This window comes from Gorilla gorilla, chromosome 3 (genome assembly GCF_029281585.2).
Source record: "Gorilla gorilla gorilla isolate KB3781 chromosome 3, NHGRI_mGorGor1-v2.1_pri, whole genome shotgun sequence".
Classification (NCBI taxonomy): Eukaryota; Metazoa; Chordata; class Mammalia; order Primates; family Hominidae; genus Gorilla; species Gorilla gorilla.
The window spans coordinates 55,616,214-55,642,441 of record NC_073227.2 but is presented as its reverse complement, the minus strand read 5'-3'; the positions used below and the strand labels follow the sequence as shown (position 1 = coordinate 55,642,441).

General features: G+C 39.3%; 1 protein-coding gene and 1 long non-coding RNA gene across 10 annotated transcripts in view; one reads left to right on the top strand and one right to left on the bottom strand.

The window, feature by feature from the left end:
- Positions 1–26,228, top strand: part of CORIN (corin, serine peptidase) — a 244,941-nt gene that overhangs the window by 208,855 nt on the left and 9,858 nt on the right. For 6 of the 9 annotated variants that reach the window (XM_055385559.2, XM_055385557.2, XM_019025855.4 and 3 more), the window contains 4 exons: positions 2,455–2,571; positions 5,025–5,074; positions 5,228–5,402; positions 25,359–25,630. In XM_055385559.2, coding sequence (XP_055241534.2) covers positions 2,455–2,571; positions 5,025–5,074; positions 5,228–5,402; positions 25,359–25,630 — 614 coding nt within the window. The remainder of the gene's footprint in view (positions 1–2,454; positions 2,572–5,024; positions 5,075–5,227; positions 5,403–25,358; positions 25,631–26,228) is intronic. The other 3 variants (XM_055385560.2, XM_055385558.2, XM_055385562.2) reach the window with 2 other exon arrangements.
- Positions 1,015–9,293, bottom strand: LOC129533248 (uncharacterized). The gene is made up of 4 exons (XR_008679323.2): positions 9,179–9,293; positions 8,748–8,851; positions 5,202–5,628; positions 1,015–1,351 (listed from the first exon to the last, which is right to left on the bottom strand). It is a non-coding gene; the product is annotated as an uncharacterized lncRNA (long non-coding RNA).

The window sequence follows — 26,228 nt, the reverse complement described above, 5'->3', positions numbered from 1 at the left end:
CAGCACTCTTCATAATACCCAAGATATGAAAACAACTTCAGTGTTTGCTGATGAGTGAATGGATAAAGAAAATGTGATGTCAGATTTTCTTTACACAATAGAATATATATTTCTTTATACAATAGAAATTTTATGCAAAGAATACACATACACACGCCACATTTTCTTTACACAATAGAACACTACTCAGTATTCTTAGAAGGAAATTCTGCCATTTGAGACAACATGGATAAACTTGGAGGACATGTTAAGTGAAATACGCCAAGCACAGAAAGACAAACACTGCATGATCTCATTTATATGTGGCATCTAAAAAAGTCAACTCGTAAATGCAGAGAGTAGAATGTTAGTTGCCAAAAACTAGGGGATGGAGAAAATGGGGAGATGGTCAAAGGGTACAAAGATTCGGTAATGTGGAATGAATAAGTTCTGGAGATCTCATGTACAACATGGTGACTATAGTTAACGATGCTAAATTGTATACTTGAAATTTGCTAAGGTTCTTGGCCTTAGTGTTCTTAACACACACACACACACACACACACACACACACACATAACTATGTGGTGATAGATATGCTTCTTAGCTTGATTGTGGTGGCCATTTCACAAGGTATACATATATCAAACATTACATTACACCCCTTAAATATGTACAATTTTTATTTGTTAAGAATGCCTCAATAAAGCTGGAAAAAAAAGAAAGGGAAATTGAAGTTATGGAGATGCTTAGATTCTGTACAATGGCAGAAATACAAGCAAACAAATTCACTGACTTTTAAAAATGGGCCATTGGATGACATTTCTGGTGCTGAAAGTTTATGTTTGTGCATGAGAAACATGCCAGTGTTCAAGAATTTTACGGAAACCTAATTTTCATAATGATACTCCCATATCCTTGATGATTAATTTCTTAAATTTTCCACTTATAACTGAGAAATTCCGTCTAAATTGCCTTTCTTCTTGGAAGCTAATGAATGAAATGCAAAAACATCCTGTGGATGTCTGTGGAGCCCTTCCTCAGGGCAGCTGGGGGCCTTTTGAGTTGAAAGGCTGGTGTTCCTTGCAATGATTTTCCTATCCAGCATCAGTGCACACTCTCTCCTAATTGCACTCCCCATGCAAGTATCTTGTTGCCCTATGAATACCTGATTTAAGAATGACCTGATTAAATAACAAAATTTAAAAGTTTATCTTCTTTTGGCTTTACCTGGATTTAGGAGGTCCATAGGTAGTTCTATTGCAGAAGGGAATTCTCAGGATGCAGGTTATCAGGAGAAACACCATGACCAGTATGTGTGGCTTCTGACTTTTATACTTTCCATCTCACTTTGCCTCTGCATTCAGAACTTCTGGAATTGATGGAGAGCCAGATTCATTTTGGCCAAGAAAAAGAAAAATTCTTATTTTTGTAAGAGGTTTTTTTGATATCTTCAGTAATCTAACAGTCAATTCAAATTTCTAAATAAATTTATATCTTATGCCACTCTTCTTCATTGTGGCTAGGATGTATGACATTTGTTTTAAAATCAAATGTTTATAATTCATTCATTATGAAATACTCTTGTGTTTTTAATCTTTGGCTCTTATTCTATCATCAAGTATTCCCTTTAGAGGGTTCTTCCTTGCCTTTTTAAAAGTATGAGTTGGGGGAAGTTTTTGTCCATTTTCTATTATGTGATTACAATAGTTTAAAAATAATAATCAGATGAGGCCAGGTGCCATGGTTCGTGCCTGTAATCCCAGCAGTTTGGGATGCTGAGGTGGGCAGACAACTTGAGGTCAGGAGTTTAAGACCACCCTGGACAACATGGTGAAACCTCATCTCTACTAAAAATATAAAAATTAGCTGGGCATGATTGCATGTACCTGTGATCCCAGCTACTTGGGAGGCTGAGGCAGGAGAAGCACTTGAACCCTGAGGCAGAGGTTGCAGTGAGCCAAGATTGCACCACTGTACTCCAGCCTGGTCAACAGAGCAAGACTTCCTCAAAAAAAAAAAAACCTACAAACATAGAAATATTACAATTCTTACAACTTTTATGCTGTCTAAATAGATGCTAAATGGCCACTGATTCTCTTTATGTGTTGTTTATTTTATTTTATATTGCTATATTGCAGAATTACAATGGACAAGAAAAGAGGAGGAAAAAAACCCAGCTAGATACATTTTATTTTACTTTTGATCTCTGCCTAAAGTTATTGTTATGTTTTACCTGTTGGAACTTTTGTATCATACACATTATAATCCTAACACCTCATGCAGTTCAAACACAGGTCAGCAGGGAGAATAACTAAAACAGCTCTAACAATTTGTAACAGTCCAAATTCTCCTCTTGAAATGTTGACATGATTTAGTGCTTCTTTTTGAAAGGGAATGAGTGCTAAATAATGATAATGCCTGTTCAAAGATCATTGTACTTTGAATTCTTATCCAGTATTTGCCTTGTATCAGAGAACCATCTGTGACCAAATTGATACAGGAACAGGAGAAAGAGCCACGGTGGCTGACATTACACTCCAACTGGGAGAGCCTCAATGGGACCACTTTACATGAATTTCTAGTAAATGGGTAAGAATGCATTCATAAGAGCTGTATAGAGTCAGATTACAGAGCAAGAGTTTATCATTGGGCTTTTCTTCCATTTTTTAACTTAAGGTAATCCAAATTTGTCATATCAGTAAAGAGTTTCCATAGATTCACTATTGCCTTTACATTTCAACATTGGTTGCTTTTATTTCTTCTTTCTAGACATAGATTTTTTTTTCTCTTTTATTCACGATTACAGAAACTATCATGGCGAGGAGAGAGGAACTTGGGTTCTAATCTTGGATTTCTTTTAATATCTTATTCAAAATAAACCCTCATGTCTGCATTTCCTGCAGATGCTACATAGAACTAGTTAACAGAGGGAATTGAAGTAATGATAACTAAGAAAACTTGGAATGTCTAAGAGAGGAATAGACACAAAATGAAATTATAATCAAGTTGAATTGAAAGTACACTTAAGTTTACCCTAAAAAATCATTGCATCTTAAACAGGGCTGCTTCCCTTGTCTATGGGTGGGGTGTAGGAGGAAGATAAATTGAGGAAATTTACACTTACTAAGTTCTTGTTACTTTATAGGCACACAGCTAGGTAATCTTATATACACTGACTCATTTAAACCTCATAATAGATTTGTGAACCATGGATGATTATCCAATATTTTACAGCTTGAATATTTAAATAACTTGCTCAAATCTCACAGCCCACAGATGCTAAGTGATAGTGTCTGAACTCTAAATAAATATGTCTGACTCTGAAGCTCATAAATGTTGCTACTTCTTAAGAATTTTAAAGAGGAAAACTAAAAATGGACCATTTCCTCTTAAAAAGTTCTTGACATTTTCCTCATAGAACAAACTCTGCAGACAAATTTCTGAATATTTGTCAATTGAAGTACTTCCTCTGAAACAATGACCTAAATCTTTTAACCAAGTGATTTGTTTCCTCAAACCTGTAATTCCAGAAAAAACCTTTCAGGTCAAGTAAATAAATAAATAAATAACTCATTCTAGATTGGGAGTTGGTAAACTTGGTTCTAGTCCTGGTTTACTAACTACAAGTGTTATCTTATATAACTGCAATTTCCACTAAGAAGTTGGATGAATAGTCTTTGATGACTTTTCCTATTCCTAAGAGCTATGTGTTTTCAGTCTAACAAATAACAACTAATTATTAAGTATTTCTTTAATGCCAAGTTCAGTATTAGGCTTTGAGGGGATGTAGAAGTGAATGAGGGGAAATGAAGGCCCTCATCTCAGGGAACATACACTATATGGGGGTGAAAATAAAGATTATAAATTAGTAAAAATAATTTTAGACTTTGGTAAGTGCTGCAAATAAATTTAGAATAATGTAATACAGAGTAAGGAAGAGAGGATTTTAGACTGTGGGAGGGTAGAAAGCAAATGAGCTTTTCCTGTATTACATAATTTATTGTATGCAAATAATTACACATGCCCCTACATAAATTTAGCAAGAAATGAAAATACAGTAAATCTTCAGAAAGGAATGTGGAAATTATATATTTAGGGTTGGATTTTTTTTCAATTTGAGAGATCTAGGATTCTAAGTACATCATAGTATTTTTGAAAGTCCCAGTATGGATTTTTATTGTCCTTTTTCATTTACATTGAGGTTGTAATGTAAATGTTTCATGGTTGGAAGAGAACTTAGTGATTAAAATTTCTACCCCAAACTGAATTATCTTGTGCCATCACATTGAAAGATCCTTTAACAGGGACCATGTTCTTGCATTCAAAGTTGAATTTAGATTTTAGAAAATTCTTTTCCTGAACCCACAGTTCTTGTAAATTGCACCTACTAGTTCTGATCATGTTGTCTAAAGTTATATGAAACAAATTTAAGCTACTTTTCCTCTTGTCAACTTCTCATATAGCAGAAATTTAACCTTGAGAGTCTTGGTAAGACTCCTCTCCAGTCTAAATATTCCATTTCTTAATCTGTTCTTCAAATTTCTGAAGTCATATTTTACTCATCTTGGAGTATTTCTCAACTTGTTTTGAGCACACACCACTTTGTATAAGCATAAAAATCTGACATGCTGCCTCCTCACCACTGATTCTAAAAAGTACTCCCATCTCCCCTTGAGAACTGTAGTTTGAATTTACATTGTGGTGGTTCCACCAGCCAAAATGATGTGGGAAATTTTGTTAAAATAGTTTCTTTTCCCACAAATGTGAAATTAAATTATGATGACATTAAATAAACTAAAAAAAGAAGTATATATATTCCATATACTCCTGCCTACATCATGATTAATATCTGACCACACTCCTGCCTTGAGAATTCCTGCACCAAGAGGAATGTGCTTTCCTGTGGTAACACAGGAAATGCTCAGAGAATGTGATTTCTGGTGGTAACAGTTGGAGCTGTCTTGTATGTCACTGGTGAAGTGTTTGAATTGAACAAGAAATATGTAACTTAATGTTATACCATTTTATGTTTCCAAATCCAGGCAGTCTTGTGAGAGCAGAAGTAAAATTTCTCTTCTGTGTACTAAACAAGGTGAGAGAATTAGAGGTGTGGCAATGGGATATGAACTTAATTGAACTGGATTGGCTCAGGGGAAGAGTGATCGCTTGTAAGTGACAGCAAAGAGCTAAGCATTTAGCAAGGTTTGGCATCAACTCACAAACTGTGTCTTCTGCTCCTTGGTAGACTGTGGGCGCCGCCCTGCTGCCCGAATGAACAAAAGGATCCTTGGAGGTCGGACGAGTCGCCCTGGAAGGTGGCCATGGCAGTGTTCTCTGCAGAGTGAACCCAGTGGACATATCTGTGGCTGTGTCCTCATTGCCAAGAAGTGGGTTCTGACAGTTGCCCACTGCTTCGAGGGGTAAGCTGCACCTTTCCTTTTTTCCTTTGCCTGGATTTGATCACTTTGTCACTCGGGAATTCTCAGTGGCATATGTAACTCCATGAAGCCACATCCAGGCGAAAGCCACAGCTAATCTACTTCCCAGGCCTTTATCTTCCTAAAGTTTTCTATCCTTGATGTTGCCATCTAATATGTGGGCTGCTCATTTGTTGGAAATGGCTGCATATTGCTTCCAATTTTTGTCCTAAGGAGGGAGAGAGAGAAAGAAGTTTAGAAGACTGACTCTATGCTACTATTAGTCTCTTTTCTAGACCTCTTAAATATATCACATATATAATAACTTAAACAGAAGTGATTTATTTGGATACTACAATGAGATTTGGATGCAGGCGCAACTGGTGAGTAGTTTGGGAAGCAGAGTTAAAGGTATAATGTGTGTAATATGTGTGCTATTCAGAGAGTGTGTGTGTGTGTATATATATATATATATATATATATATATATATATATACACACACACATAAAGAGAGAGAGGTTATGTTATGCCATTTTATGTTTCCAAATCTAGGCAGCCTTGTCATAGCAGAAGTAAGATTTCTCTTCTGTGTGCTGAACAAGGTGAGAAAATTAGAGGGGTAGCAATGGGATATGAACTTAATTGAACTGGATTGGCTCAGAGGAAGAGTGATCACTTGAGCCCATCCAAACCAAACCAAACCAAAACACAGACAAAACAATGATGACAAACAAAAGTTTGTTTTGACATAATTGGCTTATGTGATTCTGGAGGCTTGGTGAATCCGAAACCTGATGAGGTAGGTGGCAGGCAGGAAGATCGGGCAAGAGTTGCAGTTCAATCTGCTGGCAGAATTCCTTCTTGCTGGAGAGGTCAGTCCTTGTTCTATTCAACCCCATCAAAAAGTGGGCGAAGGACATGAACAGACACTTCTCAAAAGAAGACATTTATGCAGCCAAAAAACACATGAAAAAATGCTCATCGTCACTGGCCATCAGAGAAATGCAAATCAAAACCACTATGAGATACCATCTCACACCAGTTAGAATGGCAATCATTAAAAAGTCAGGAAACAACAGGTGCTGGAGAGGATGTGGAGAAATAGGAACACTTTGACACTGTTGGTGGGACTGTAAACTAGTTCAACCATTGTGGAAGTCAGTGTGGCGATTCCTCAGGGATCTAGAACTAGAAATACCATTTGACCCAGCCATCCCATTACTGGGTATATACCCAAAGGACTATAAATCATGCTGCTATAAAGACACATGCACACGTATGTTTATTGCGGCATTATTCACAATAGCAAAGACTTGGAACCAACACAAATGTCCAACAATGATAGACTGGATTAAGAAAATGTGGCACATACACACCATGGAATACTATGCAGCCATAAAAAATGATGAGTTCATGTCCTTTGTAGGGACATGGATGAAATTGGAAATCATCATTCTCAGTAAACTATCGCAAGAACAAAAAACCAAACACCGCATATTCTCACTCATAGGTGGGAATTGAACAATGAGATCACATGGACACAGGAAGGGGAATATCACACTCTGGGGACTGTTGTGGGGTGGGGGGGAGGGGGAGGGATAGCATTGGGAGATATACCTAATGTTAGATGACGAGATAGTGGGTGCAGCGCACCAGAATGGCACATGTATACGTATGTAACTAACCTGCACAATGTGCACATGTACCCTAAAACTTAAAGTATAATAAAAAAAAAAAAGATTTTTATCTGAATGGGTAAGGCCCATCCACATCATGGAGTGTCATCGGCTTTACTCAAAGTCCGCTGATTTAAATATTAATCTCATAAAAAAAATGCCTTCACAGAAACATATAGAATAATGTTTGGCCAAATATTTGGGTGCTGTGGCCCAGCCAAATTGATACATAAAATTAACCACCACAATATGCCTAAAGAGAGCAGAAGAATAAAACTAAGGGAAAACCTACCCCAAACTGACGAACATCACTGCAGAATCTCTTCCAGCTATCTGTTGCTATGTAATTTGTAGCAAAACAAAACAAAACAAACAAAACCAAACATAAACAAAACAATAACAACAAACAAAAACTCAGACATTTATTATGCTCACTGAAGATTCAGACAAAGTGTAGTTGGCGTAATTTGTCTCTGCTCTGTGATTTCTGGGGCCTCAGCTAGAAGATTCCAAAGCTAGGGAGAGGCTGGCACCATCTGAAGTCTGACAGTAGATGCTGCCTGTTGGCTGGGGCCTCAGTTCCTCCCTGTATGAGACTCACTTCATGGTGGCTGGCATCCTCCAAAGCAAGCTTCCCAAAAAGGAAGCCAGGAAGAAGCTGTATTACCTTTTTTGACTAAGCATCCAAAAGCACAAAATGTTGCTTCTCCTATGTGGTTGCCCAGAGCCATCAGTCACAGGCCCCACCTGATTCAAAGGGAAGAAACAGACCTCCCACATCAAAGGACTTGAGGACAGGTTTTGAAAACCACCATACTAGCCATTTTATTGTATTTATTTTTAGTAATTTTACTTTATTTAAATGAAGTAATATTAAATAATAGCAAAAATTCGAGGCAAAAAATAATCCACAGGTCTATTACTTAATTAAATGGATACTTTTCATTTGATCTGATTAGTTTCTAGGAAAAAAATGCAATTTCATTTTTTGCCTATTTGCCTGTTATTATTTTGTCTTAGCTTAGCCAATTATTGTGTGACCACTGGCCAGTTCAGTAACTTCTATGGACCACACTTTTCTGTTATGTGAAATTAAAGAAATAATAATCCCTACCTCACAGAGTTGGTGCGGGCAGGAAGTGAAACAGTCTATGTAGAGCTTTAAGAACTATGCCTGGCATCAACCAGTAAGACACCGAAAGGTAAACTTTTCTTTTAAAAAAACTATTGCTAAAATCATGCATTCTGCATTTTCCCTTAGCATTATGGCATGAGTATTTTTGCATTTTGCTAGCACTATTCTCCCACACTCATTTACCTTAATTCCTGATCATCCTTAAGGTAACCCCTGTTAGTGCATTATGAATATTCTCCCACAACCGTAAACACCTATCTTTTTCACAAGCCGTCATTGTTTACTTTTACAATTTGGAATAACACTCTGTAATTCCGTTTGTTAGTTGATTTTCTCATGTAGCAATATATCATGGACATCTCTCCAGGTCAACTGATGCAGCTCTAACTCATTTTTTTTAAAGCCAAATAATATTCTATCTATAGATTTACTATAACTTTTAAAATTATTCCCCACTTGATGGACATTTGGTTTAGTTCCAGTTTGCTGCCATTTTAACAATACTGCAATAAATGTTCTTAAAGAAAGCTACTCACCTATTAGTACTCTTGTTTGTAGAAGATACAGTTCCAGCACATACCTGTAGTTTCATAAGGAAGTTACACAGATGGATACATGTTGTGCTCTCTAAGGGGCTAATCTAGTGAGGAGACAGACATTTAAACAAGTAATTAGATTACAGTGTGATAGTGATTATAAAATGGAAATGTGTATATCCAGTTACTTGATTGCTATTTTGGGGGAAATAAAACATTAAAAAAACTAACTAGCACCTTCGCTTGAGAGCTTTTAATGTGTAAGATCCAGAATTATTGGAAGAGTCTGCATAGTATGTCAAAAAACACTGGAATGTTATTGCTTTAGAAGGGGCTAGATGTTTCCAGATGTCTTTTGCAGACCTAATTTGTAACTCCATGGTAATAAGAAGGTTATACTAGCAAGAGTACATTCATCAAGAGATGATTACCTAAATGAATCCAACAGTTTTTTTCAGGGAACAGCACTCTTTATGTGCTAGTTAATCGAGGTTCATATCCCACTTTTGTCATTTCCACATGTGGTATCCAAGTTTCCTCTTTCACTGACAGATCTGTAAAGTTCAGGAGAAATCTTGCAATAGAGAAGAAATATGTGCTTATAATTAAAGGCATGTACATAATATTAAAGGCCTTGGTAAGTTTCATGAAACACTAAATTTAACAAAACTGTGAAGAGAGGCCCAGTCTATCCAGAAGAAGTTAGAAAATGCCCCACTTTAAACAAGCTTTTGCTTGAATGTGGGCTAATAACCCTGATTCTATTTTATAACATCTCCAGGGGAGCTGCAAACTTTTGGGAACTTCTAATTGTATGCCATACTCCCTTTTGGAGCTATCAATTACAGCAATTAATGGGATTTACTTCATATCCTGATCCCATACTTTGACAAGGCCTAGAGTGACCCATTGGTAGGTATCCTCAGCCTGTCTCTTTTTTAATTATATTTATGGGAAAAAGACAAGTTTGTTTTGCTCTGCTATGAAGAGGTAGATAAAAATCCCAAATGAAAATTTAAAATCATGAGATGGTTGACCAGATCAAGCCCCATATGTCCTAGTGACAATTCGCTTTCAAAAGTTCTAAGGAAGAAAGGTTTTGACTTTCATGGGTAATTTAGCAAGCAATTTTCCTGCTTTCTTCCACTTCTGAAAGACTTAAGAATGAACTTCCTAGGCTGGCACACAGCTAGTAATGGTCAGAAACATCTGATTCCTCTCCAGGAAACCCACGTGAAAAACTGTCCTCCCACTATATGACCACAACCCATACTCCTGCCATGTCACCCATGTCTTGATTCCCTTCACACCAGCTCTTCAATCCAACAAGATTTTTGGTTGGTGGCTGCACTTTCTGCCCTAGTATCTCAGTCCAAAGAGTCTCCTTCTTGCCTCCTTTCTTTTTCTTTCTTTCTTTTTTTTTTTTTTTTGTGAGACAGAGTCTCCCTCTGTGCCCAAGCTAGAGTGCAGCCACGCAATCTCGGCTCACTGCAAGCTCCGCCTCCTGGGTTCATGCCATTCTCCTGCCTCAGCCTCCTGAGTAGCTGGGACTGCAGGTGCCCACCACCATGCCCGGCTAATTTTTTGTATTTTTAGTAAAGACGGGGTTTCACCATGTTAGCCAGGATGGTCTCGATCTCCTGACCTTGTGATCCGCCCTCCTCGGCCTCCCAAAGTGCTGGGATTACAGGCGTGAACCACTGCGCCCAGCCCTCGCCTCCTTTCCTTCCCTCAACTTACCTCGTTCCCTGGGTTCATCACTTCTCACTTCAGTCTTTTCACTAGGACCTTGGACTTCTTCCTCCCTAGATTTTTCCAACACACTGGGCAGACCTCCAAAGTCAAGATCACATTTTTCCTTTCCTTTCCCTTCCTTTCCCTTCCCTTCCCTTTCCTTTCCTTTTTTTTTTTTTTTTTTTTTTTTTGATGGAGTTTCACTCCTGTTGCCCAAGCTGGAGTGAAGTGGCATGATCTCGTCTCACTGCAACCTCTGCCTCCCGAGTTCAAGCCATTCTCCTGCCTCAGCCTCCCAAGTAGCTGGGATTACAGGTGCCCGCCACCATGCTCAGCTAATTTTGTATTTTTAGTAGAGACGGGATTTCACCATGTTGGTCAGGCTGGTCTCGAACTCCTGACCTCAAGTGATCCACCCACCTCGGCCTCCCAAAGTACTGGGATTACAGGCATGAGCCACTGCGCTCAGCCCACATTTTCTAATCCTATGTCTATGCTCTTCAGGACTGAGGGAGAGCATTACTGAAGAATGCAGATTACTGACATGCCTGACTTTCAACATCAGTTGGACCCTTAATATTACTCAATAATCTTCCACCTATTTCTAAACATCTCCCTCTCCTATTCCCAAGAACAAAATCTTTGTTCTTGCTTGCCCACCTGCGCTGCTCTGGCAGTCTTTTAATGCACTGAGAAAAGGAAGTGAGAAGTTTGGTTTGACTTTTTATTACTGAGCTCATGCTGTGTCCTTCTGCCTACTTCTTTATCTTCTAGGAGTGCATGAACTGTGCCAGTCACTCACAATCTGTTTTTCTATTCCATCTACTCTAAGGATTTGGCCCATTCCCATCAATAGTAATGTCCACTAAAAGAAAAATTTTCCATTTTAGCTCCATACCTCCCATGGGGTGCTGTTTCTCAGCATCACTGGGGAGTGAGCAAGTGTGGCTTTAAAAATCCCTAGGTGACTCTGACATTACCTCATACTCCCCACTGCCCTGCCCTCTATGGAAATGTTTTCCGTCACCCTCTCCTCTCCACTGGAAAACATCTGGGTCTAGGATATAGCTAGCAGGTGGCCTAACATGCAATCCCATTGTTTTGGGGGGCTTTCAGAAACTTGGAGCTGTCTCATTTTAAATTGTTGTGGTTACTTGCCTGTGTCTTTCAGTCTTGTCACTCCCTAGTCATGTATGTTGCATCTGCACCTGAACACCTGACCCACTTTGGAGAATATCATACACCTGTCTGCTAACTGAGGTCACATAAAATATATGATCATAAACCCCAAATGAGCATCTAACACAATCAGACACTTTCAATATACTTCCACAGTAAAGTCACTTTTCTACTCTGATTGTGAATAGACAACTATTTGACAGCTTATTCTCTGTCTCCAAATCTTTGTCATCCTTTACTGATCTCACCTTATACTTCATGAATAAAATAGATGCCATCATGTCTTTCACCTTGTCTCACCCCCAATTCCAACAAATCACCTGCCTCTTTGGCCACATTCACTGCTTTCCCTTGAGTATGGTGGAGGACATGTCTTTGCTCCCATTTTAAAACAAGCATATCCCCTTTCATCTTTTCAAAGACTTTACTCCTAAAGTTATCATTTTTATTTTGCATCATTAATTTATCTTTTTTTGTTGGATCACTCCCTTCAGCAACCATGCCATGTCTTAATATCACAAACTTGAGCTCCATTCTTTTGAATTCATATCCCTCTTCATCTGTTGCTCCATTCCAGCTACTGTTCACAGAAAAATTCCTAAAAGAGTTTCCTACAGTCACTGTCTACACCTCTCCATGTCCCACATTCTCTTCAACCCACTCTGGTTGTGTTCTTATCAAGATCATTACAGAAGTGACACTTGCTAAAATCTCTAATGACTTCCATCTTGCAGTCCAATGATGTATTTTCAGTTTTCAACCCACTGGAACCCTCTCCAGTATTTTATCACTACATCCTTCTTGAAATACTTTCATTTTCTTCTAAAATAACACAAAAACTCCTTGTTTTCTTCATATGTCAGAGACTAACTCTTTTTCTCTTTTTTCAGCTCATTTTTAGGCTACTGAATGCTTTAGTTCCTAGGGACAAAATTCTTGGCTTTCTTGTATGTCTACACTCACTCATCTCATCACATGGTTTATATACCTGTCCTGATTTGAACAAATACTTGTTCATATTTGAAAAATATGAATATAAAGTGTGTGAATATTAATATGAATATACTTGAATATCAAATATATGAAATATTTCTTCATAACTTTTAAATTTATATCTCCAGCCCAGCCCAGATTTCCACCCAATCACCACAACCCACCAACTTCACATGAATACATTTAACTGTGAAGATAAGATGTTCATTTGAACATGTAATAAACATCTTACTTTACGTGACCTAAACAAATCTATTGATTTCTCACTTCTCCCACTGAGCAAATAATTGTTGCTTCACAAACTTGCCCCATCTCAGTAAAAGGCATCATCCATCGGTTCGCTAATATACCAAACCTAGGAGTCATCCTTAATTCTTCTCAGATTTACTTATCAGTAAATCCTGTAGAATCTTCTTCCGAAAAAGTGGAAGCCAAGCATCTCTCCCATCCTAATGCTATAATCCTACTCCAAGCCACCATCATCTCACTTCTGGACTATTTATTTCCTAGGGCTGCCATAACAAAATATCACAAGCTGGGTGATTTGAACCATACAGTTCCGGAGGCTAGAAGTTCAGGATCAAGGTGCTGGCAGGGTTTCTTCCTTCTGAGTGCTGTGAGAGAGAATGCCTGTTGCCTAGATCCCGGTGGTTTCCTGGCAATTTTTGGTATTCCTTGGCCTGTAGAAGCAGGACCCTAATGTCTGCCTTCCTCTTCAGACAGCGTTCTCCTTGTGTGCCTGCCGGCATTATACTGGATGTGGATTAGTCATATTGGATTCAAGCCCATCCTAATGAGGTCATTTTAACTTGATTACCTCCATAAAGTCCCTATTTCCTAATAAAGTTATAATATACTAGGAGTTACAACTTCAACATATAGATTTTAGAGGGACACGACCGATCCATAATGACTACTGAAACAGTTTCCTATTTGGCTTTTTTTGACTACTCTCTTGTTCCCTTATTACCTATTATCCACACAGTAAGATAGTGAACTTTCTAAAATGTAAATCACACCATGTCACTCCTCTGCTTAAAACCCTACATTGGCTTCCCATTATAACAAGAATAAAATCTTTTCATTGGAGCCTATTAAGATCTAGTCCCAGCACTTTGACTGCGTCTCCTTCTAGTCTCCCATCACTCACTGGGCTCCAGCCATGCTAGCTTTCATTCAGCTCCTGAAATCCTCCAAGCTCATTCCTGCCTCAGGACTTTTGTATTTGCTGTTTCTGCAGTTTGGAATACTTTCATAGAGTCATAAAACTACTTCCTTTTCATTGTTCAAGTCTCAATTTGTGTGTCACTTTCTCAAAGACCTTCCCTAACCAACCTAGCCAAAGTGATTGCCCCGTCAAATCTTCTATTACATTACCATAAATATATTTTTTTACTTCTAAGTGCCCGAGATAATCTTATTTGTTTATGTACTTTTTTTTTTTTACTATCTAGTTTAGTGGAATGAAAACTCTATGAAGACATGAACTCCATCTGCCTTCCTCACTCTCGAGTTTTTATTTCTTTCAGCATGGCATACAGCAGCCACTCAATAAATACTTGTTAGTTGACAAGTCAGCCTCTTCTTGGTGTTTCTTAGTAATCATATCTGTAGTCATTTCAGTATGTAGGGCTGTAATTTGTCTCAAACTAGAAATGTTAACTCTTCTACAGAGAGTCAGTGATCTCACCAGCTCCTCCCATGCCTTGGACCTCACATCAATTCACCATTTCCAATGTATTAAGCACCTGTATGTTTTCATCACATAGATTAATCATCTGGGTATTGTCTGAAGATTATTCTCCTTGAATATAGAAATTGGAGGTAAAGGGCTGAGTATGGTGGCTCACGCCTCTAATCCCAGCACTTTGGGAGGCTGAGGCGGGTGGATCACCTGAGGTCAGGAGTTCGAGACCAGCCTGGCTAAAATATGGTGAAACTGCATCTCTACTGAAAATAGAAAAAATTAGCCAGGCATGGTGGTGGGCGCCTGTAATCCCAGCTACTCTGGAGGCTGAGGCAGGCGAATCACTTGAACCCAGGATGTGGAGGTGGTTGCAGTGAGCTGAGATCATGCCATTGCACTCCAGCCTGGGCAACAAGAGCGAAACTGTCTCAAAACAACAACAACAAAAAAAAGAAATTGGGGGTAAAGTAAGCTTCAAATCATTCTGCTTTGTCTTACTTATCTACAAACATTTAAATTATCTGCTACAGACAACAATTTTCCTCTTTTCTTGTTCTATTTTGCACATCATTTTGCCAAGAAGCCATTTTTATTTTTCCCACTTTGTTTCTTTTTAGATAAAGCCTTGCTCATTCAATAAGTAAGACTTTTGGACAATTACTTTGATTTCTTTTTTTTTTATTATTATTATACTTTAAGTTTTAGGGTACATGTGCACATTGTGCAGGTTAGTTACATACGTGTACATGTGCCATGCTGGTGCGCTGCACCCACTAACTCGTCATCTAACATTAGGTATATCTCCCAATGCTATCCCTCCCCCCTCCCCCCACCCCACAACTGTCCCCAGAGTGTGATGTTCCCCTTCCTGTGTCCATGTGATCTCATTGTTCAATTCCCACCTATGAGTGAGAATATGCGGTGTTTGGTTTTTTGTTCTTGCGATAGTTTACTGAGAATGATGATTTCCAATTTCATCCATGTCCCTACAAAGGACATGAACTCATCATTTTTTATGGCTGCATAGTATTCCATGGTGTGTATGTGCCACATTTTCTTAATCCAGTCTATCATTGTTGGACATTTGGGTTGGTTCCAAGTCTTTGCTATTGTGAATAATGCCGCGATTACTTTGATTTCATGCCTTTCTTTTATGATAGACTTCAAAGCTCTGAGTTTTTTTTCTTTTTTTGAGATGGAGTCTCGCTCTGTTGCTCAGGCTGGAGTGCAATGGCACGGTCTCGGCTCACTGAAACCTCTGCCTCCTAGGTTCAAGTGATTCTCCTGCCTCAGCCTCCCAAGTAGCTGGGACTACAGGCATGTGCCACCACACTCAACTAATTTTTGCATTTTTAGTAGACATGGGGTTTCACTATGTTGGCCAGTCTGGTCTCGTACTCCTGACCTCGTGATCTGCCCGCTTTAGCCTCCCAAAGTGCTGGGATTACAGGTGTAAGCCACTGCACTCGCCTGCTCTGAGATCTTTATGTAGTCACATTTACTGTTCAATTGATTCTTCATTTTCTTACATACTGCAATTATTTGTGATGGTAGTGTCAGAATTTGGCACTTAAACTCTCCCAACTTTGTTGAGCCATGACTGCTTTAAGAATCTCTGGACATATTATCATAGCTTTTTCCCCCTGAAACATTCTGAAACTTGATTCTTGAAGGTCTAGAATATGCATGTGACTAAACCCTTCTCTTGCATTTTTTGGAACCTAGCATAATAGAATTGTTCATTTCCTATAATTTTATCACTGATGGCTAGCTTTCTATCATATTTGAGGGATACATTCAGGAAAGAGCACACATCTTCCTGCTATCTGTCACCTTATGACTCACAAGAGTCTCCATCCATCCTACATGCTTTCCCTCCTGTGCCCAGTACCTAAATCCTTTTTGATGCCTGCGGACCCTTGTCTTTGTTTCAGAGAAGTTTAGTTGTAAGGATGTGGTGTAGCAGGTTCAAAGGACCAGAAAATTAGTCTGTTACCATCACTTGCTGTCTTTGTGACTTTAGATGAATTGCTCATCTCCTCTGAGTCACTGATTTCTCTTCTCTAAAATGGAACAATGAATCCCTATTTACATCTCACAGTTGGTGTGAGGATCATTTGGAATAAAGTGTGTAGAAACACTTGGAAAACTATTGAGATTGTACACTAATGAGACATCCAGGCTGCCAATCTAGTTTGCTTGTTGTATCCATTTTTAAATTTTTAGGTAGCATTTAAAACCACAGATACTTTGCATAAAATCCAGAACTTTGGCTTTCCTTAGACAATTGGAAGGTCAGATTCCACTGAGCATCCCAACATGACAACAATTTTCTGGAGCTGAGAAGCGAATGGCCCTCAGGATGGGCAGGGCTTGTGATGTGACACAGTCTGTACTTACTGAATTTACCCCAGCCACTTCATATATTTACTTTGAAGTCTCTATTCTAAAGTCTATTCACCAGATTTATAGCTGAAATCTACCAAAGGTACAAAGAGGAGCTGGTACCATATCTACCAAAACTATTCCAAAAAATTGAAAAGGAGGTACTCCTCTCTCACTCATTTTATGAGGCTAGCATCATCCTGATACCAAAATGTGGCAGAAACACAACAAAAGAATAAAACTTCAGGCCAATATCCCTGATAAACATTGATGTCGAAATCCTCAATAAAATACTGGCAAACCAAATCCAGCAGCACATCAAAAAGCTTTTCTACCACGATCAAGTCAGCTTCATCCCCAGGATGCAATGCTGGTTCAATACAAAAAGAACTAGGCAAAAACCACATGATTATCTCAATAGACACACAAAACGCCTTTGATAAAATTCAACATCCCTTCATATTAAAAAACTCTCAATAAACTAGGTATTGAAGGAACATCCCTTAAATAATAACAGCCACTTATGACAAACTCACAGCCAATATCATGCGGAATAGGCAAAAACTGGAAGCATTCCCCTTGGAAACCAGCACAAGACAAGGATGCCCTCTCTTACCACTCCTATTCAACACAATATTGGAAGTTTTGTCCAGGGCAATCAGCCAAGAGAAAGAAAGAAAGGATATTCAAATAGGAAGAGAGGAAATCAAATTATCTTTGTTTGCAGATGACATGATCCTATATCTAGAAAACCCCATTGTCTTGACCCAAAAGCTTCTTAAACTGATAAGCAACTTTAGCAAAGTCTCAGGATACAAAATCAATGTGCAAAAATTGCTAGCATTTTTATACACCACAACAGGCAAGCACAGAGCCAAATCATGAATGAACTCCCATTCACAATTGCTACAAACAGAATAAAATACCTAAGAATACAGCTAACAAGGGAAGTGAAGACCTCTTCAAGGAGAACTACAAACCGCTGTTTAAGGAAATCAGAGAGGACACAAACAAATGGAAAAAAATTCCATGCTCATGGATAGGAAGAATCAATATTGTGAAAATGGCCATACTGCTCAAAGTAATTTATAGATTCAATGCTATTTCCATTAAACTGCCATTGACATTCTTCACAGAATTAGAAAAAACTATTTTAAAATTCATATGAAACCAAAAAAGAGCCCATATAGCCAAGACAATCCTAAGCAAAAAGAACAAAGCTAGAGGCATCACCCTACCCAACTTCAAACTATACTACAAGACTACAGTAACCGAAACAGCATGGTACTACTGTACAAGAACAGACACATAGACCAATGGAACAGAATAGAGAACCCAGAAATAAGGCCACACACCTACAACCATCTGATCTTCAACAAACATGACAAAAACAAGCAATGGGGAAAAGATTTCCTATTTAATAAATGGTGCTGGGAGAACTGGCTAGCCATATGCAGAAATTGGAAACTGGACCCCTTCCTTACACCTTACACAAAAATTAACTCAAGATGGATTAAAGACTTAGATGTAAAACCCGAAACTACAAAAACCCTAGAAGAAAACCTAGGGAATACCATTCAGGACATAGGCACAGGGAAAGATTACATGACGAAAATATTAAAAGCAATTGCAACGAAAGGAAAAATTGACAAATGGGATCTAATTAAACTAAACAGTTTCTGCACAGCAAAAGAAGCTATCATCATATTGAATAGACAACCTACAGAATGAGAAAAATAATTGCAATTTATTTATCTGACAAAGGTTTAGTATCTGGAGTCTATAAGGAACTTAAATTTACAAGAAAAAAAACAACCCCATTAAAAAGTGGGCAAAAGACATGTACAGACACTTCTCAAAAGAAGACATTCATGTGGCCAATAAACATACGAGAAAAAGCTCAACATCACTGATCATTACAGAAATGTAAATCAAAACCACAATGAGATACCATTTCACACCAGTCAGAATGGCAATTATTAAAAAGCCAAGAAACAACAGATGCTGGCAAGACTGTGAAGAAAAAGGGATGCTTTTACACCATTGGTGGGAGTGTAAATTAATTCAACCATTGTGGAAGATAGTGTGGCAATTTCTCAAAGATCTAGAAGCAAAAATACCATTTGACCCAGCAATCCCATTACTGGGTATATACCCAAAGGAATATAAGTCATTCTATTATGAAGATACATGCATGCATATGTTCATTGCAGCACTATTCACAATAGCAATGACATAGAATCAACCCAAATGCCCATCGATGATAGACTGGATAAAGAAAATGTGGTACATATACACCATGGAATCCTATGCAGCCATAAAATGGAATGAGATCATGTCATTTGCAGGGACACAGATGAAGCTGGAAGGCTTATCCTCAGCAGACTAACACAGGAACAGAAAATCAAATACCACATGTTCTCACTGATAAGTGGGAGCTGAATGATGAGAACACATGGACACATAGTGGGAGATAACACACACTGGGGCCTGTTGGGGGTAGGGGTGGGTGAGGAAGAGCATCACGGAGAATAGCTAATGGATGCTGGGCTTAATACCTAGGTGATGGGTTGATCTGTGCAGCAAACCACCACGGCACACGTTTACCTATGTAACAAACCTGCACTTCCTGCACATGTATCCTGGAACTTAAAATAACAGTTGAAGAAAAAAAAATCCGTTTACCTTGCCTGTTACAGATAATTTTTTAAAAATACCAAGGATAGCCGGGTGCGGTGGCTCACACCTATAATCCCAGCACTTTGGAAGGCCGAAGTGGGTGGATCACCTGAGGTCAGGAGTTCAAGACCAGATTGGCCAACATGGTGAAACCCTGTCTCTACTAAAAATACAAAAATTAGCCAGGCATGGTGGCGGGTGCCTGTAATCCCAGCTACTTAGGAGGCTGAGGCAGGAGAATCGCTTGAACCTCTGAGGCAAAGGTTGCAGTGAGCTGAGATTGCGCCATTGCACTTCAGCCTGGGTGACAAGTGAAACTCCATCTCAAAAAAATAAATAAATAATAAAAATGAAATGCCAAGGACAGAGCACAATATTAAAAGTAAGAGATTCCTAAGATTTGTAGAACAGCAATGATGCCATAGTGTGGTATTTCTTTATTTAGTGCAGATTTAGTAACCTTCAGATTATCTCCAAATCACCACTTAGCTATGCTATGTCTGGAGTAAGTCTTGTAAAATAGATACATTTCTATCATAGTTGTTAATTATAATATTAACTTTATTAAACAGGAAAAAAATTAAATATAAGATATTCTAAGCAAAGTCAGAGAGGGTGAGAGAAGGGAAATTTTTCACTCCTAAGAAAAGATAAAGATAGAAATCTTTAAATTTGACTAGCTGAATTGAGTGAAAAATTTCATGTCTAAACTAGAGCTGAGTGTGGCAAATTGCAAACCAGAGACTGATTGTTGCCTCCAGAGACATTGTGCCTGCAATTCTGTATAAATTCCTCTGGATGGTATAGTGTATCTGACATATGTAAGTGGCTGAGTTTTTTTTTTTTCTCTAGAGTTAATAATTGAAGAATTGTAAGTTGAAATCATACAAGGTCAATATTATCTATGAAGTACATTTATTATTAAAACAATAGTGTAAACATGAAGCAAATTAGACTCTAAATGTGATTTCAAGGAATAAAATACTAACACAGTGAGGACAAAGAAGAATAAGGTGTTTTAACATCTTCCTCAGTTGTTTTCCCTGGGATTGGTGGATTCTCACCTGGCTTCACCTCGGCCTGCTTCCTTCCTCTCACAGTCTGAAGTTCTGTGCACAAACTTCTTTAAGGATGTGCCAGCTCTCCTTGCTGCTGCTTTGAGGCTTGACAGCCAAATGGCAAGTAATTCCCTTTAAACTGAAGATTTTCAGCTGCTATACTTGGCTTTCTTTTCTTGGTAGCCTAATTTAGCTCTTTTTTTTTTCTTTGGCGATGGAGTTTTGCTCTTGTCGCCCAGGCTGGAGTGCAGTGGCCGATCTCAGCTCACTACAGCCTCCAGCTCCCAGGTTCAAGCGATTCTTATGCCTCAGCCTCCTGAGTAGCTGGGGTTACAGGTGCCTGCCATCACACCTAGCTAATTTTTGTATTTTTTGTAGAAACGGGGTTTTGCCATGCTGGCCAGGCTGGCCTTGAACTCCTGACCTCAGGTGAGTCGCCCGCCTCAGCCTCCCAAAATGCTGTTATTACAGGTGTGAACCACTGCACCTGGCCATAATTTAACGGTTTTTACTAAAATAGTCATAAGATCAGAGTCTGTTTCCATGTGTTTCTCCAATGGTACTTTTTTTTTTTTCTGTTTTTTTGAGATGGAGTCTAGCCCTGTAGCCCAGGCTGGAGTGCAGTGGCATGATCTTGGCTCACTGCAACCTCCGCTTCCAGGGTTTAAGTGATTCTCCTGCCTCAGCCTCCTGAGTAGCTGGGACTATAGGTGCACGCCACCGCATCCGGTTAATTCGTACTTTAGAACTGATACTAAACTCATGTGGCATTCATGTAGCCTGAAATTGTCCTCCTTCTTTTTGCTTCTACCCAGACACAGGGCTGTCTTTGCCATTACTCCTGACTCCTTCTTTTTAGCATTTGCTTGATGTAACAATCACCATGTATGTACATCTCCTTCACCCCAGGAGACTCTTTCAAACAACAGGTTGGGTTTTTTCTTGTTCTGTTTTTGGTTTCTGCCATACCCGGGGTGACAGGAGGGAAGACATCAAAAGAGACATTATTTTTCACAATATACTCATAACAAAAAGAAGAAAAGAACGCTGTCATCACTGAATAAAAAAATTATGTGAATTTCCTGTGTACATTTTTTTTCTTTTGGTGGAATTTTTTTTTTTTTTTTTTGAGATGGAGTCTCACTCTGTCGCCCAGGCTGGAGTGCAGTGGCGCCATCTCGGCTCACTGCAAGTTCTGCCTCCCAGGTTCACGCCATTCTCCTGCCTCAGCCTCCCGAATAGCTGGGACTACAGGCACCCGCCACCATGCCCGGCTAATTTTTTGTATTTTTAGTAGAGACGGGGTTTCACCGCGTTAGCCAGGATGGTCTCGGTCTCCTGACCTTGTGATCCGCCTGTCTATACCATAAGGCCAGTAGCTTATGTAACAAGAGACTACTGGGTACAAATTAATGTTTAGCAGTTTTATTGACCTAATTTTTTATAATTAGAATTACATTAATCTCAATACAGTAATTAAGTCCAGAATTTTGACGTTATTCAATTTTGTTACAAATAATTTGGAATGTTCGATTACTCAAAATACTGCTTATGATTTAAGCATGTGGATGAATGTTTTTCACAGCCAAAACTTAGTAACGCTATTCAAGGGCAAGAAGCTGTTAAGTAGTCAGAAATTTGAAATAAATTATTGCTTGATTTCAGGTGTCTGAAACAATAGAATCACAAATACATATTGAACTTCTCAGATGGTAATGCACTTATTACTGTGGAGTGAAAAAGGAAAGAACGAGAGAAAGAAGAAAGGAGAGAAGGGAGGAAGGGAAGGAAGAAATAAGGAAAAGAAAGAAGGAAAAAAGGAAAGGAAGAAAGAAGTAAAAGAAAGAAGGAAAAAAGGAAAGAAAAAGAAAGGAAGGAAGGAAGGAGGGAAGAAAGGAAGGAGGGAAAGAAGGTAGGAAGGAAGGAAGGAAGGATAAGAAAAGCATGTTCTTTTAGTGACAGCTTTATGTAATGAAAAATAATTCTTCTGGGCTGGGCTTGGTGGCTTACACCTGCAATCCTAGCACTTTGGGAGGCCCAAGGCGGGAGGATTGCTTGAGCTCAGGAGTTCAAGACCAGCTTGGGCAACACAGCAAAACCTTATCTCTACTAAAATTCCAAAAAAAATTAGTCAGATATGGTGGTGTGTGTCTGTAGTCTCAGCTACTTGGTGGGGGGCTGAGGCCAGTGGATCGCTTGAGCCTGGGAGGTTGAGACTGCAGTGAGCTATCATCATGCCACTGCACTCCAACCTGGGTGACAGAGCGAGACCCTGACTCAAGAAAAGAAAAAAAAGAAATTATTCTGTTACATTATCTTGTAATGCTCATGTGATAGTACTACCTGCATTTTAATCTAATTGTTTATTTAATTGTCTACCTTCACTCAATTACAATGTTTGTATAGGCAGGGAATCATGCTTTTCTTGCTTATTCTTGTAATCCCTAACACAGTGCTTGGCATAGAGAAAATTGCTATATATCTCTATCTCTCTATTCACTGAATGATGTCCGTTCCTCTGATATCCCTGAAATTACTGTTTGTTGAATGGAAAAAGGACAACATGCATGACTATATGGAGGGGTCTGTTAGTAGAGTCTGCCCCAAGTATCCAACAATACTAAAAACCAAGTGAGTGCCTACCTTGGCTCCTCCTTCCTAACTCCCTTGAAATCTCAGCCTTTCGAATCTTTGCCATGCTGATGGTAAAGAAAGGCGTGCCAAGAAAAGAAGGGTTGTGGGTGGGGTTTTGCCTAAGATTCCCTAGAGAGCTCTTAAAAATACAGACTCCCAGGCCCCAGTTCATGAGCTTCTGTTTAGATTGATATGGGGTGATGCCCAGAGAATCACTATTTTAAAGGCTCCCAGAGGATTCAGTGTTCAGCCTGGGTTGAAAAACAATTGGTCTAGCTGGTCAAATCAACCTACTTTAGTTGATTTGATCACAAGCTCCCAAGCAGGAACAGTGGTAGTGTGGCTGACTCACATTACCAGAGTATAAGGAAATGCCCACAATTAAAGCTCTACCCTTGCCCCAACACTGTGGTCCAATAAATGTCCACATTTTTGATCCTGACCACTCTGGTGAAGGAGAGACTGGGAGTGAAGGAAGGGATGGAGGGAGTGATGAAGAACAGACCTTGACTTTGTGGTTAGAGTCAAAAACATTCATTGAGCCATCATTAAATAGGTACTTGTTGAGGACCTACTGTAGGCCAGGTACCAAGCCCTGTGAATAAAGCAGTGAAAAAGACCAGCCAAATCCCTGCCTTCACAGAGATAACTATATTCTAGGGGCCAAGACAGAGAATAGACAAATGGTTATATCAATGTCATTGATATCAATGGATAGTATGAGAAGAAAAGTAAAGCAGTGTCAAGTAGAGTGAAGGGGGCAGAGTAAGGGTGAGACAGGTTGGCTGGGGAAACAGCTCTGAGCAGATGATGTTTGAGTTGAGACCTGGATGAAGAGAAGGAGTAATGGTAGGACCCATGTGAGAGCTGGGGGAACATCAAGGGAAATAGCTCCTGAGTTGAGGATGCTCTTGGCATGTTCAAAATTAGCAAGAAAGTCCTTGGGTTGAGAATGAGCATATGGTGTAGGGCCTTAGAGGCCAGGGATAGGAGTCTAGGATTTGTCTCAAGTGTGATACAAAGCTTTTGGAGAATAGTGAGCAGAAGATGGATTGATCTAATTTTTTTTTTAATATTGCTCTGACTAATATAGAGGATATAGTCAATATATATCGTGATAGTAAGGAAAATGGACTACAGGGACTAAGATTAGAAGAAGGACCATGATTTGGGAGGCCATCGCATGGTCCATGTAGTTGAGAGTAGCTTAGATTAGGATTATAGCCATGGAGGAGGGAGAAACAGTAAGATGTGGGATATATTTGAAAGCAGGATTGGCAAAGACTTGCTGATGCATTCAGTGTTGGGTGTAAGAAAAAGAGAAGATTCACCTGGGTTGATTATAGTATTAAGTTCCTGTAAACTGAATCCTGAATGCTTAAATACAGTGGCATATATGGTGAGCCCTCAATAAATGTTGGCTGAAACATCCAACTGAGAGTGTTAAATAGACCGTTGAACATTAAGTTTGCAGCTCAGGGAAAGGATAGAGCTGGAGATATACATTTGGGGTCACCAGGGTATGGTGGGATTTAAAACCATTGGACTAGATGAAATCAAGGGAGTATGGAGTGAGAATAGACAGCTGAGAGTGAAATTCCAGAGCATTTCAACATGGAGACTGAGAGCCAAAGAGGAGAACCCAGAAGAAAAGACTGAGAGGGAAAGGTCCATGAGATTGGAAGAAATTTTGGAGCATGGCAAGACCTGGAAGCCAAGTGAAGAAAGTGTTTTAAGGCGGGAATCGACTAAAATATTGTTGACAAGTATTCAAAAACAGTGGAGTATGAGAATGACCATTGGAGGTTGTGGGTGACCTTTTTAAGCCCTGAGCTGGAAATCTGTAGGAGGTTCCCCTGGCATTTCTTCAAGTCACTTGCTCTTTCTTGGAGGAATCTCTTAGTCTTGGCTTCCTCTTCTTCTTTTTCACTTTTCCTCTTGCTCCTCTCTCTTCTTCATAGCTTTTCATTATCTTGCTCATTCTGTGAAGCAAGTAACTAACTCTGCCTGCCTTTAAAACTGAAGAAGTTTTATGTTAAAGACTAGCCCCATTCAGGAATCATGAGCTATGCTTTCTGCAACAATAATACTTATTTGCTAATCACTCAAGCTATTATATAAATGCCACTTATATGAATACATTGAGAGGTGGGCATGAAAATGGCCATTATTTACATAAATAAAATGTTTTAAAATTACATGCGAATTTCACACGATAAACTAGAGTTTAAGATGCCAATAGCTCTTGAATTATAATTTTAGGAGAGAGAATGCTGCAGTTTGGAAAGTGGTGCTTGGCATCAACAATCTAGACCATCCATCAGTGTTCATGCAGACACGCTTTGTGAAGACCATCATCCTGCATCCCCGCTACAGTCGAGCAGTGGTGGACTATGACATCAGCATCGTTGAGCTGAGTGAAGACATCAATGAGACTGGCTACGTCCGGCCTGTCTGCTTGCCCAACCCGGAGCAGTGGCTACAGCCTGACACGTACTGCTATATCACAGGCTGGGGCCACATGGGCAATAAAAGTAAGCCAGTGTATTAGTCCATTCTCATGCTGCTATAAGCACATACCTGAGATTGGGTAATTTATAAAGGAAAGAAGTTTAATTGATTCACAGTTCTGCAGGGATGGGGAGGCCTCAGGAAACCTACAATCATGGTGGAAGGGGAAGCAAACATGTCCTTCTTCACATGGCAGCAGCAAGGAGAAGTACTGAGCAAAAGGGGGAAAAGCCCCTTATAAAACCATCAGACCTCGTGAGAACTCACTATCAAGAGGGTAACTGCCCCCCATGTTTCAATTAACTCGTACCAGATCCCTCCCATTACACGTGGAGATTATGGGAACTACAATTCAAGATGAGAGATTTGGGTGGGAACACAGCCAACCATATCAGCCAGGATCTTCAGGAGCCTGAGAAACATTGTGTTCCTCAGTTGGGAGGCTGAGGTGGGAGGATTTCTTGAGCCTGGAAGGTGGAGGCTGCAGTGAGCCAAGATCTCACCACTGCCTGGGTAACAGAATGAGACCCAGTACCCAGACCCAAAAGCTAGGTAGCTTTTAGCCATAATTTCCCATTTTCTCTTACAAAAATATAGCCACAAATGGTAAATACTTAGCGA